Source organism: Sinohyriopsis cumingii, chromosome 10, assembly GCF_028554795.1.
Source record: "Sinohyriopsis cumingii isolate HCF-2022 chromosome 10, ASM2855479v2, whole genome shotgun sequence".
Taxonomy (NCBI): Eukaryota; Metazoa; Mollusca; class Bivalvia; order Unionida; family Unionidae; genus Sinohyriopsis; species Sinohyriopsis cumingii.
This window is the reverse complement of record NC_142970.1, coordinates 37,783,208-37,795,705: the sequence shown is the minus strand read 5'-3', so window position 1 is coordinate 37,795,705 and position 12,498 is coordinate 37,783,208. Positions and strand designations below refer to the sequence as shown.

At 34.5% G+C, this 12,498-nt stretch overlaps 1 protein-coding gene across 4 annotated transcripts in view; it reads left to right on the top strand.

The window, feature by feature from the left end:
* Positions 1–10,629, top strand: part of LOC149789888 (serum paraoxonase/arylesterase 2-like) — a 48,378-nt gene extending 37,749 nt beyond the window's left edge. For all 4 annotated transcript variants that reach the window (XM_089971953.1, XM_089971954.1, XM_089971952.1 and 1 more), the window contains one exon: positions 9,084–10,629. In XM_089971953.1, coding sequence (XP_089828079.1) covers positions 9,084–9,254 — 171 coding nt within the window. In that variant the 3' untranslated portion in view covers positions 9,255–10,629. The remainder of the gene's footprint in view (positions 1–9,083) is intronic.
* Positions 10,630–12,498: the final 1,869 nt, after the last annotated feature.

The following is a 12,498-nucleotide window of genomic DNA, read 5'->3' as shown; positions in this document are numbered from 1 at the left end:
GCTGAAGAAACCATCACTAGACCATAACGATTTAAAGAACTACTGCTCAGTTTCTAATCTCCCATTCATATAAAAAATCTTAGAAAAGGTTGTTCCATCCCAGCTTGTATCTCATCTAAATTCAAACAGTCTTTTTAGTAATGTACAATCTGCATATTGCCCATGCCACAGTACTGAAACTACTCTTCTAAATGTAGTTAATGACATTCTCTCTCCATTGGATAGCGGAATGATTACAGTCCTCACCCTCCTTGATTTGTCTGCAGCATTAGACACAATAGACCATGATATATTACTTCACCGTCTCCAGCATGTATTTGGCCTTACTGTGGTTCAAGTCCTACTTGGTCAACAGGACACAAATTGTATCTACAAATGGAATACACTCCAGCCCAGTTGATCTTTGTTGTGGTGTTCCACAGGGGTCTGTACTTGGACCTGTTGTCTTCATTCTGTACACCATTCTAATGCTGACTGTGAAACTGAATTCAGATCCAGGCTCTTTTACTCATCACTTATAGCTCTACTGGTGTGCAAAACATTCATAGTCTCTGCTGGTAAAGAGTGTTCTAAAATGTAATATGAGAGTCTGCTGCTTTTTTAAGCTCAAAGTGTTATATATAAAAACTTGAAGCAGTTATTGATGTTAAATGTCCAGAGGGATAAATCATTTTGTACATATGGTAATTGAATTTTTAACATTTTTTATGTGGATTACTCCTTTTTTAGTTGGATTACTCTTTTTGTCCACTTGGATTACACTTTTTCCTCACCAGGGGTTGGCATGCCTGCACTGTATTCAAACATGACATGTGCAGGCCCACAGGTGTATGCTTCTCCTGATTACAGGTGGTATTTGTCGTTATATTTTACCTGTACTCTTCATGACTTTATTAGACTCTCATTAATCAATTTCTGGGTCAACTTTTTAAGATTTAACTCTGCACTGACCTTGCATTCTAAACAACAGGTGCAGGGCTACAGTTTTATATGCTTTACTCAATTTTTCTTACAGATTAAAACTATGGGCAAAGTGCCAAGCTCAGGACAAAGACGTCACCAGTCTGCATGGTAGCCTTTCCTCAATAGGAGAATTTATGGTTGGCAAGTGAGATAAATCAGCTTAATGTTCAGTCATGAAGTGGCCAACATTGACTCGATCCGAAACAGCTCTCAGCTGGCATCCAAGTCACCAACACAAAACTCTGTATTTATTTATTGGCAACTCCCTCTACCTTGCCGCTTTATGGTTTGACTTGATTCTTATTGCAAGAACACTGAAGGATAGAGCAAACAAACAGCAAAGTTCCTCTCACTCAGCAGACATACAGAGAGGTTATATGGATCAAACATCCCATAACCCATCCCAGACTGATAAATCTGACAATATCCTGCCCACATGGATGGCCTATTTCCATTGCGGCTAGCCTAGGCCATATGCTAGGGGTCATGAAGGGCCAAACATCAATATTATGGGCTCAATCAACAATAGCCTTCCTTGCAGTACATCAAACCCAGTTTTTACATACATGCAGGGACCAGTCTAACCCTCATACCACCTTGAGACACTCATTCGGCATGATGCCACAAATAATCCTCACATTTCAACAGATGTTACTGCACAATTTCTCTACACTCTGTCAAGAGTAGAGACACCTTACTCGGCAACTGTCTCAAAGTCACAGTTTCTAATTCAGGGTGTCCTTTGAGTTTAGTGAGTGACAGACCCTGTCACTCTTTGCCAGCTAAGTCTCAAATATTACAGGGGACCTTCACCTAACCTCATGCAACAAAGATAATGTTGCTTGTTTTCCAGTGCTATCATCAATTCTACACTAGAAGATTGAGCCTTCAACACATCCATTGAGGATATTTTCCACCTTTGAGACCTGGAATTTTGTCCTCCTCCCACTCTAGCAACAACCTGGACCTGAGCCCCAGCATCTTAGGATGGAATGAAAGTGTCTGACTTCAGTTACTTTCAGCCGAGGAGAGTTATGCAAGGTTTGGAGGGAGTGGTCGAGTGGTCTAAAGCACTCTCCATTACAGATCACTGCCATCTCACCTCTGTCTGCGTGGGTTCAAATCTAGGATTCAGCCAATGTGGGTATGTGAGAAAGCTTGCCAGTAGCTTCTCGTGGGTCGGTGGTTCTTCCCGGGGTTTTCCAGGGTTCTTCCTCCACCATTAATACTGGCTGCCATGCATAGCCTATCATGTGCTGAAAAATGGCATTAAACCCACAACAACAACAACAAGGTTTGCAGGTATTAGATTCCAGTATATAATGAATTTTTGGTAAGTCCCTGAGCCAAAGTTGAGAGTGATTTGGAATAGTAGACATGAGAATTAGCCATAATGAACCATGGAAGTAGCATTTGTGATTCCTTCTTGACAACAAAAATAAATTGAATAAAATCAGGCAATGAAAATAAATCAGGTAGCAAATTATAAAGTGAAAAATAGCAAATTATTTAAAGGAATTCTTTATTATGCCATTGTTTTATGAGGGTTTGTGGAACACTTGAGAACTTTATATTCAAGGATTATCTATTACTTTGTTAAAGTACCCCATAATTTTCTTCTAGGTTTGACACTCAGATTATGTGCTGCTTATGAAAAACTACATCAGTTTATTTTTTCTTACACTTTTTGTCTATTACTAATCTGGCTAATTTATTTATCAGACTTAAGTCTAATCTATATTAGAACCAGATCAGCTGAAAGTATGCATAATGCATAATACTATGCATTAAAAGAGATGTACTATGTAGCTCAAAGAGAGATACAATGCATTAAAAGAGAGATACAATGCATTAAAAGAGAGGTTCTGTGCATAAAAGAGATGTACTATGCACTAAGTCATTAACCCCTGGAGGTTTTTGTCATTCTTGTCTGAAATACAAGTAGGAAACACATTTTTGGGGCTATTTCTGAATACATCCTAATACATCGATTTACAAGAGATTTCCCATTAACCTAATGCTTAGTTGTGTTAGAAACGTCGATTTTCAATGGCTTTTTCACTCGCACGTGAGCAGAAGGGTAAAAGTTGGAGGTTTTTTGTTGTTTTTTTGCTGAATGAACCCATCATTTTTGTATCGAAACCACTCTTTATTCCAGATGCCTATCTTAACCTACTGTTTGCAAAGGTTCACCTGTCTGTGTGCAGTTCAGACCGGTTTGCCTTAGACCTGAGGCCCAAAAGTCTAAAATCCAGACACAAAATTGGATTCTGACCACGGGTGAATTTTGGGTTGGAAAAAAATCATGTCCAGAAAATTAGATTTTTCCCTCTATTTTGTAGTGCAACCAGAATGTCGAGATTATTTGGCATCATTGTAGAGATACATCTGTCTACCTTTCTATAATACCGCCCACTTTAGTGTATCATACATGACCTTGATGCTACAGAGCTCAGCAATAGGCTACTACCTCCTGATGAGTAAATGAGGTGCCAGGGGTTAATTACTTAAAAGAGAGATACTATGCATTAAGAGAGAGGTACTGTGCATAAAAGAGATGTACTGTCTTGCTAAAAGAGAGATACTATGCATTAAAAGAGAGGTACTATTCATTAAAAGAGAGATAATTTGCATTAAAATAGAGATACTGTGCCTTAAAAGAGAGATGCTATCCATTAAAAGAGCAATACTATGCAATAAAAGAGAGGTACTGTTCATTAACAGAGCTGCTATCCATTAAAAGAGAGATACTCTCCACTAAAGGAGAGATACTATACATTAAAAGAGTTACTATGCATTAAAAGAGAGATACTATACATTAAAAGAGAGATAGTATCCATTAAAAGAGAGATACTATGCATTAAAAGAGAGGTACTGTGCATTAAAAGAGAGGTACCATGCAACTAAAAGAGATGCTATGCATTAAAAGAGAGATACTATGCATTAAAAGAGAGATACTGTACAATAAAAGAGAGATACTATGCATTAAAAGAGAGATGCTATGCATTAAAAGAGAGGTACTGTGCATTAAAAGAGATGTACTATGTAGCTAAAAGACATGCAGCATAGCTAAACCAGAGAAGTACTATGTAGCTACAGGGGGGAACTATGTAATTAAAAGAGAGGTACTAAATAGCTAAATAAGAGGTGCTAATTGATAGCTAAAAGACAGGTACTGTGTAGCTAAAATAGAGATACTATGCAACTAAAACAAGAAATACCACATCCCAAAAAGAGAAACACTATTTAGCTAAAAGAGGAGTATTACATAGCTGAAAGAGAAATACTACATAGCTAAAAGAGAAACACTACATAGCTAAAAGAGAAATACTACATAGCTAAAAGAGAAACAATACATAGCTAAAAGAGAAATGCTACGTATCTAAAAGAAACACTACATATCTGAAAGAGAAGTACTATGTAGCTAAATGAGATGTACAATGTTGCTAAATGAAATGTACAATGTTGCTAAAAGTAGGATACTATACAACTAAAAGAGAAGTATTATACAACTAAAATAGAGTACATATCTAAAAGAAAAGTAGTATTTAGCTAAATGAGAAATACCACATAACTAAAAGAGAATTACTATGTAGCTAAAAAAAGAGGTACCATGCAACTAAAAGAGAGTACCATGCAACTAAAACAAGAGGTATTATGCATTAAAAGAGGTACCATGCAACTAAAAGAGAGTACCGTACAACTAAAACAAGAGGTAGTATGCATTAAAAGAGGTACCATGCAACTAAAGAGAGGTAATATGCATTAAAAGAGAAATACTATGCAACTAAGAGAGGTACTCTGTAGCGATGAGAAGTACTACATAGCTATGAGAGTGATATTATGTAGCTAAAAGAGAGTACCATGCAATTAAAAGAGTACCATGCAACTAAACGAGAGGTACTGTGCATTAAAAGAGAGATACTGTGCATCAAAAGAGAGGTACCATGCAACTGAAAGAGAGATTCTATGCATTAAAAGAGAGATACTATGCATTAAAAGAGAGATACTATGCAACTAAGAGAGGTACTCTGTAGCTAAGAGAAGTACTACATAGCTGTAAGAGTGATATTATGTAGCTAAAACAAAGTACCATTCAACTAAAAGAGTACCATGCAACTAAATGAGAGCTACTATGCATTAAAAGAGAAATACGATGCAACTAAAAGACAAAAGAGTATGAGGATCATAGTTATGTAGCATTTAAGAAACATTCCCTACGAAATGATCATGAATAATTCATGAACTGTTCTTGAATGGTTCATGAACCATTCATGAAAGTTCTTCAAAAGGTTCATGAACTATTCATGAATGTGCATGAACTGAAAATGGTAAGTTCATGAAATTATGAATTCATGAACAGTTCACAAACTGGATCATCATCATTCATGAACTATGATGAACAAAGTTTCTCAATGATTCATGACTTCATGAACAGTGCCTATTGTTATTTGATTACCAGACAAAGTCACAAATACCTATTTCATCCTGAATCATAAAATAACCTTAGATGTGGGGGTTTTAATACAGCATAAAATGCAACATATTATCTTAAAAACAGTATTTAATTTCAGATAATTTTTTAATATGCAACAAAGAACATGTAAACTGACAAGCGATATTATTTTTTGTACTCGTAGCAACACTTTTTGTATGTTTTGTAATTTTTCTTTGAAAAGTTTTCAAGAGATATTAGGGCAGTTGTGTGCAATCAACTGTTGAAGCGTATTTCATCATCAAGGGGCTGTCTTTCAACTGGGGTTTCTCCTGACTTGACTAATCATTTTCCCAGAGACTGACCTGTCTGATAACTCTTTTGTGAAAATGTTCAGGGCCTATAATTTAATAAAATCCTGCACATTGTCACAACTGAATGTCTCCATCTGCAACTTAAGCTGTTCCATCCGATTACTGTTTGGATCTTTAACATTGCTGCAGCAGTCACAATTTAATGTCTCTTCCATCTTGGCCATAGGATCCTCCAGTTTTCAAATTTTCCTCCTTAACCTACAAACTTCATCCTCTAATAATTTTACTTTTCTGCTGTCTGGTCTGAAAAAAAGGTAAAGTTAGTTAATTACAGATAATCTCTGATCAACATTCTTTTTAGATTTTAGCACATTATCATTGTACTCCACTTTACTTGTTGGAATAATATGATCCAACTCAAAAATGATTTAATCCCTTACACATAATACTGAGCATTTATATTATTGCAGAATTTTGTCACTAGTTTTATATTAACTGAAGCTGTCTCGCCATAGGTATAGTCACAGGAGTCGGATGTTTTAATCAATAAAATATGACCAATTTTTTGGACAATATCGTTACACTAAATAACCTTATCTCTGTGTGTGTGTGTGTATACATACATACATATATATATATATATATAACATATAACAGTTATTTCATGCTTTCAAATATTTTCGCCATTTTTTATTGATGATACGTCAGACTTGTGTGGTATAGGCCTTTAGTATGTCACTAATGTATCCACTCTGACTCAGCATGTTGCATATAGCAGCTTCCGGTTTCATCACGTTATTTGCACCTGTAGTTTCACACATTAACTGTTTTTATGTTTGTTTGTTGTTGTTTTTTTTATATTACCAAATTACATCAAATTATAGAAATAGTGATGTCATGTAAAAAAAAAATGATCTCAATCATCTCAGTTCCTATCGTAGATGTCGTAAGCATCTGGTATCCATATCTAAGGGGGGCGGGTATGATACTGTTTAGTGATTTTCAAAACTTCGATGAGCAAGTTTAAATTAGGTCTGAACAAAATCGTGTATCATTAGCTTGGTTATAAATAATATGATGACATATAGAAACTAATATATCCATATAACTTCCACTGAAATAATCACGTATGACCAAGAAAAAGATACCATAATTTTGATCATCCAGGCTGGGTATGCTTTTGCTCTCACCAAATCATTTCCTTCACATTCTTCATAATAGCTTCTCTGCACTTCTGCTTACTTAAAAAAATGATATTGAAAATATTCTCATCTGTCCATTCCATGGAGTCCACGGTTTTTGTTTGAGGTTTTTGCCCAACCGCCTGCGTGCTCATTCGTTTCTGGGGAAAAGGATGCTCAACTGTTGAAATCTCTCGTGTATATTGACCAATCATATCATTTCTTCTTTCACAGTCATCCAGTCAGGATAATCGTTGTTTAAATATTTTGGTTTTTATGGCAAATTGGCAACCAGTGACTAAGTCAATAGAATATGCAATTTATTACAGTAATGGACAAAAACATTAGAATAAAGTCATTGAAAGCTTTTTAAAGCAAATACATTTTGTTCATGCTGGCCAGAAAATATTTTCCCATATTAATCCAGCACTACTCGGGTTAAGTACACAAGTATTGAATTAAAGAACTGTACGAACATTTATACATGATATCATTTAAAAAAAGAAACAAATATTCACCTTTATTTAAATTTTACTAATATTGTGAGATGTTTATATGATGAATTTCAATGAACATTTTATGAATATAATGATATAGAAATTTTATATACATTTTTAAGTCATATCTTGGTGGTGCATCAAAGTACTTGAATTGTTCATGAACCAAATTCATGACATTTCAGGAACTTCAAAGATATTATACTAGTTCATAAAAGTTCATCAGTATGTTCATGAACTTCAAGTACATGATTCGTCAAAATTCTTGGAGTGTTCATGAACTTAGTTGAGGAACTTTCATGAACATTTGTTCATGAACTCAAATGATGAACTGATCATGAACATTCATGAACAGTTCATGATTGTTCATGAAGTCATGAATTTGTTTTCGATGGGGTTATAAAAATAAATGCAGGGAAAAGGAAAGAATGGGACTGTATTATGAGTAGAATGGGTATACTTTATTTACCATATGTACTTGCTTAATAATAATAATAATAATGCTTTATTTATTGAGGGTGACTCATTAGTCAAGGACTGTTCTCCCTTGAGGCCCTCTTAAGGAGAGTATAACAATGCACATTATATGAAGATAGCAATAATTACTGTTCATTTTAAAATGTTTAGTATTAAAATACTAAATTCCATTATCTATTAGAAGCACATACATGCTCATGATATCTCTTCTTAAATACTCTAATAATATTTTCAGCAGATTTTACATGTAGTGGAAGCTTGTTCCACAGAACGTTTCCAGAGTATTGGAAGCTCTTTTTAAATTGCTCTGTTCTTGGTTTTGGTGCTAGGTTTCCATGTGATATTGATCTCAACTGGTATTGTGTTGAAAAAGGCCTGATTAAGTCCTGAAGATACTCTGGTGCAGTTCCATCAAGAAGTATATATAAGAACTGCCTTGTGAAAATCTGTCCTGTCATATATTGTGAACCATTTGAGTTATGTAAATAATGCTTTTATGGGATGATCAATAGATGCATCTAAAATTACATGTGCTGCTCATTTCTGAAGTTTATTAATCCTGTCAGGCTCAGATTTAGCACAGTTTCACTTACATTTGAACAATAATCCATTGTTGGAAGAATCAAGTGCATTGATGCTTTATGCATCAGGTCCAACTGCAAACTGCACTGACCCATAATGTGCCTGGCAGATCAGGTTTATTAGGAGTAATCACAGAGACCATAATCCTGCTGGCACATTATGGCATGTAAGTTCCGGGTCTGTGTTGTTGGCTGTTTTACTCGACTTGTAAACAAGTATATATGGTACTGTGAATAAACCCTGTGCTAATTGCAGTTGCATGTAACAAATCTAGCCATAAAGTGGTAATTATATTTTTCCTGCTGACTGAAAAATTGAGATTCAAGATTCACAAAAAGAACAAAAATTATTGAGTCTTGTGGATTGATTGTCTTAACGGAATTTCTGTTTTACTGTTTTCACAATTTTATAATTAACTTTTAGTTTTCCTATTTGGTCATTCAGAGTAAAGGATTGATATAACTTATGTAATTAGACAATATCAAAATTGCAAATGTGAAACAGATATTTCTGAAACCATGAATTGGAGTGAATGGAACAACTTATATTTACTATATTAAAACAGCTGAATTTATATTTATTTATGAATGTAAATTAAATATCGTTACTTATTTATTTTATTTTATGCTTGCAGGTTTTGTATCTATACACTAACAGCACTAACCATGTGACATTTGTGACAGAACTGTATTCGGATGCAGGTCACACTCTGTATGCTTCATCAGTTGCCTCCATGTACCAGAAGAAGATGCTGGTGGGAACCGTTTTACACAAATTAATGTACTGTGAAGTTAGGAGTTTGTAGAGTTTTTTTGTCAATAACAAAGACATACCTGGAGATTTATTCCCAAGTGTACATATATTTAAATGATGGCTGCATGCAACATTTCAGCAAAATATTCCAATTAAATATATTATGGCCGATATAAATGGGGAAGCTGGGTAGCATAGCTTTTTCACCTGCAAAGTCAGTGGCTTACAATGCAGGGTTTTCATATGTATGTGACTTTCTTATTGCAGTTATCAAGCTGAAGTTTAAAATTGGAATCAGAATCTGAGGTCAAATTTTCATTGTTTCAAATATTTGTAGCAATATAAAACCCAAAGTTAGCCTTTTGTTCATTATGGATTTTCTTTCAGCAGGTTTTTATAGTAGCACTACTAGCTGGTCATCCATTACAAAACCTAAGTATGATTTTATTTGAATACTACACATATAGGGGTTGTACCAAATTAATACAGTAGAACCTGTCTTGAAAGACCACCCCTTTTGTCAGAAAATAATGTTTGCTCAAGACAGGTGGTCTCTCATGCCAGGTCATAACACTATGTAACGAATAAATATGTGTGAAGGGAACCTGGTCGCTCAAGACAGGTGGTCTTTCATAGCAGTGGTCTCACAAGACAGGTTTTGCTGTATCATATAAATAATGTTCATCTTCAAGCTGTACCTGGGCTCAGACTTGAGACAAATCACAAAGTATGAAAATTTTGCATTGTAACAGAGGTTGTTTGATGATGTGGGCAATTACATAGCATAATTAATTTGTTTTTCATATGCTCAAGGTACATATTTTGGCTGTATTGGTGCCAAATCTCAACTATGTGTGTCAGTGTTATCACCTTCAAATCGTTTTGTGCTTGTACCCCCTATTCCAAGCTATTGCCAGTGCTGAAAAGCAGCATAATGTAATACCATATGAAGGAAACAACCCTTGTAAATTTGGCATTTACTCACCGGCATGCATAGTTAATATAAAAAAGGATATGTTTACTAAGTGGTTGCAAAATATGCACACAAAAGTCAGTTTCATATTTAAGGTCCCTAGGCTACATTAAGCCATTGCCACACAGTACACATTTCATCAAGTTCCAAGAGAATATTGCATCATCTCGTAGCCTTTGGGTGTTGCTTCAAAGTGTGGGGATACAGCATCACCTTCTAAGTGTATTGCAAAATCATGGCATCATCTCCTAGGAATCATTTTCTGCAAATAGATTTACTCAAAATATCCTATTTTGATTTGGACTTTTAAACTAAGTTTGGAATTTGATGCTCCAAAATATGTTAAGAATCTGGTGCCAAGTCTCTCTACTTTTTCAATACATAATTTTTCCATTTTCGTTAGTAATTGTTGGTGATCTAATAATGACATTTGTCAGAACATTGCACTTAAATTCCCATTTGTTGTTTCATATACATTCATTATTTTTTGGACATGTCCATAAAGTCAGTTTTTACATTACACTTTGAGTTACAGTATACAGTCCTAACCGTTTATGTCGACATCCGCAGGCCCTAGGAAATATTGTCAACATAGGCAGATGAAAAAAAGATACACAAGTTAAAGGGGTGACCTATCGTCAGTGAGTAGCATTTACACTTTGAAAAAACAAACAATGGAAATTTTTAGTACATGAAGACAAAATCAGACTGTAAAATACACTTGTATATTGACAAATTACATTTTGGTTACCTTTGTGTAACAAATTCCACAATAAAATATTAATTCGGTCACATCCTGATATGAAAAATGTTCACTACGATATTCAGTGTTGGCATTAGAACATGGTGGCATAGTTGTTATTTACATGCTTCAAGTACATGTACTTAAATTGGCCTAGATTTTGGTCAGTCTGTTCCCATCTTATTGAGGCTACCAAGGGGATGGGGCTATTCACAGGGAAATGAAAACCTGTCAACAATTTGGTTTGTCAGTACATGTATTTAGTTACAGAAGTCATCATGAAAAGTAACAAAAGTGAACGAGAGATATGTGGCTGATATGATTAATGAAGGCATAATATTGTATACATTGACACATGCTAAATAAAGTTAAAAAGGAAACTTTCACAGCACAATTAACTTGTTTTAATCACCAATCACTTTGGTAAATGCAAGAATTGATCAGATTTCATTGCTTTTATTTAATTCACCATGAGAGGCCAACTTTATAGGACCAAACAGAAGCCTGTTTTTTTATCCAACATGACATTAAAGCATCACAACCAGATCAACTAATTGTTGAATAAAGTAGAGGTTGGAACTGGCTGCTTGCCAACATGAATGATTAGGCAGGAAAATTAAAGTCTGTCGGCAAGATCAACTAATTGTTGAACAAAGTATGGGTTGGAACAGGCAGCATGTCGACATAAATGATTAGAAAACAAAGGATTTGTTCAAGCTGGGACCGAGGGCTTCTGTCAACATGTACGTTTATTGTTATCTCGACGTCAACATAAGCATGATAATTTTGGTGGTAATAGTAGACCAAGGGACCGAAACTTTTCTTTTTTGTCAAAATAGGTGGCTTGTCGACATAAGTGATGTCGATATAAGTTGGTAGGACTGTATAGACAAAAGTTTATTTGTAAGTTAGCTTAAAGTTTATTATAATATTTTGTAAACAAATTGAGATCCTTGTCAAGAAATAATATGTGAATCCAATCTGTAATGTAAGTCTAATTCTGTAATGTGTATCAAATTCTGTAATGTGAATCTAATTCTGTAATGTGAATCAAATTCTGTAATGTGAGTCTAAATCTGTAATGTAAATCAAATTCTGTAATGTGAGTATAAATCTGTAATGTGAATCAAATTCTGTAATGTGAGTCTAAATCTGTAATGTGAATCTAATTCTTTAATGTGAGTCTAATTCTGTAATGTGAATCAAATTCTGTAATGTGAATGTGAATCTAATTCTGTAATGTGAGTCTAATTCTGTAATGTGTATCAAATTATGTAATGTGTATCAAATTCTGTAATGTGAGTCTAATTCTGTAATGTGAATCTAATTCTGTAATGTGAGTCTAATTCTGTAATGTGATTAATGTGAATCAAATTCTGTAATCCGAGTCTAATTCTGTAATGTGAATCTAATTATGTAATGTGAATCCAACCTGTAATGTGAATCTAATTCTGTAATGTGATAATTCTGGTTGATTTACATAAAGGAAAAGATGTAATGATTATTTAGAAATTATTGGACTCAAATACAGCTGATTGTATCAATAACCCTATTGTTTTCCATTGGACTCAAATACAACTG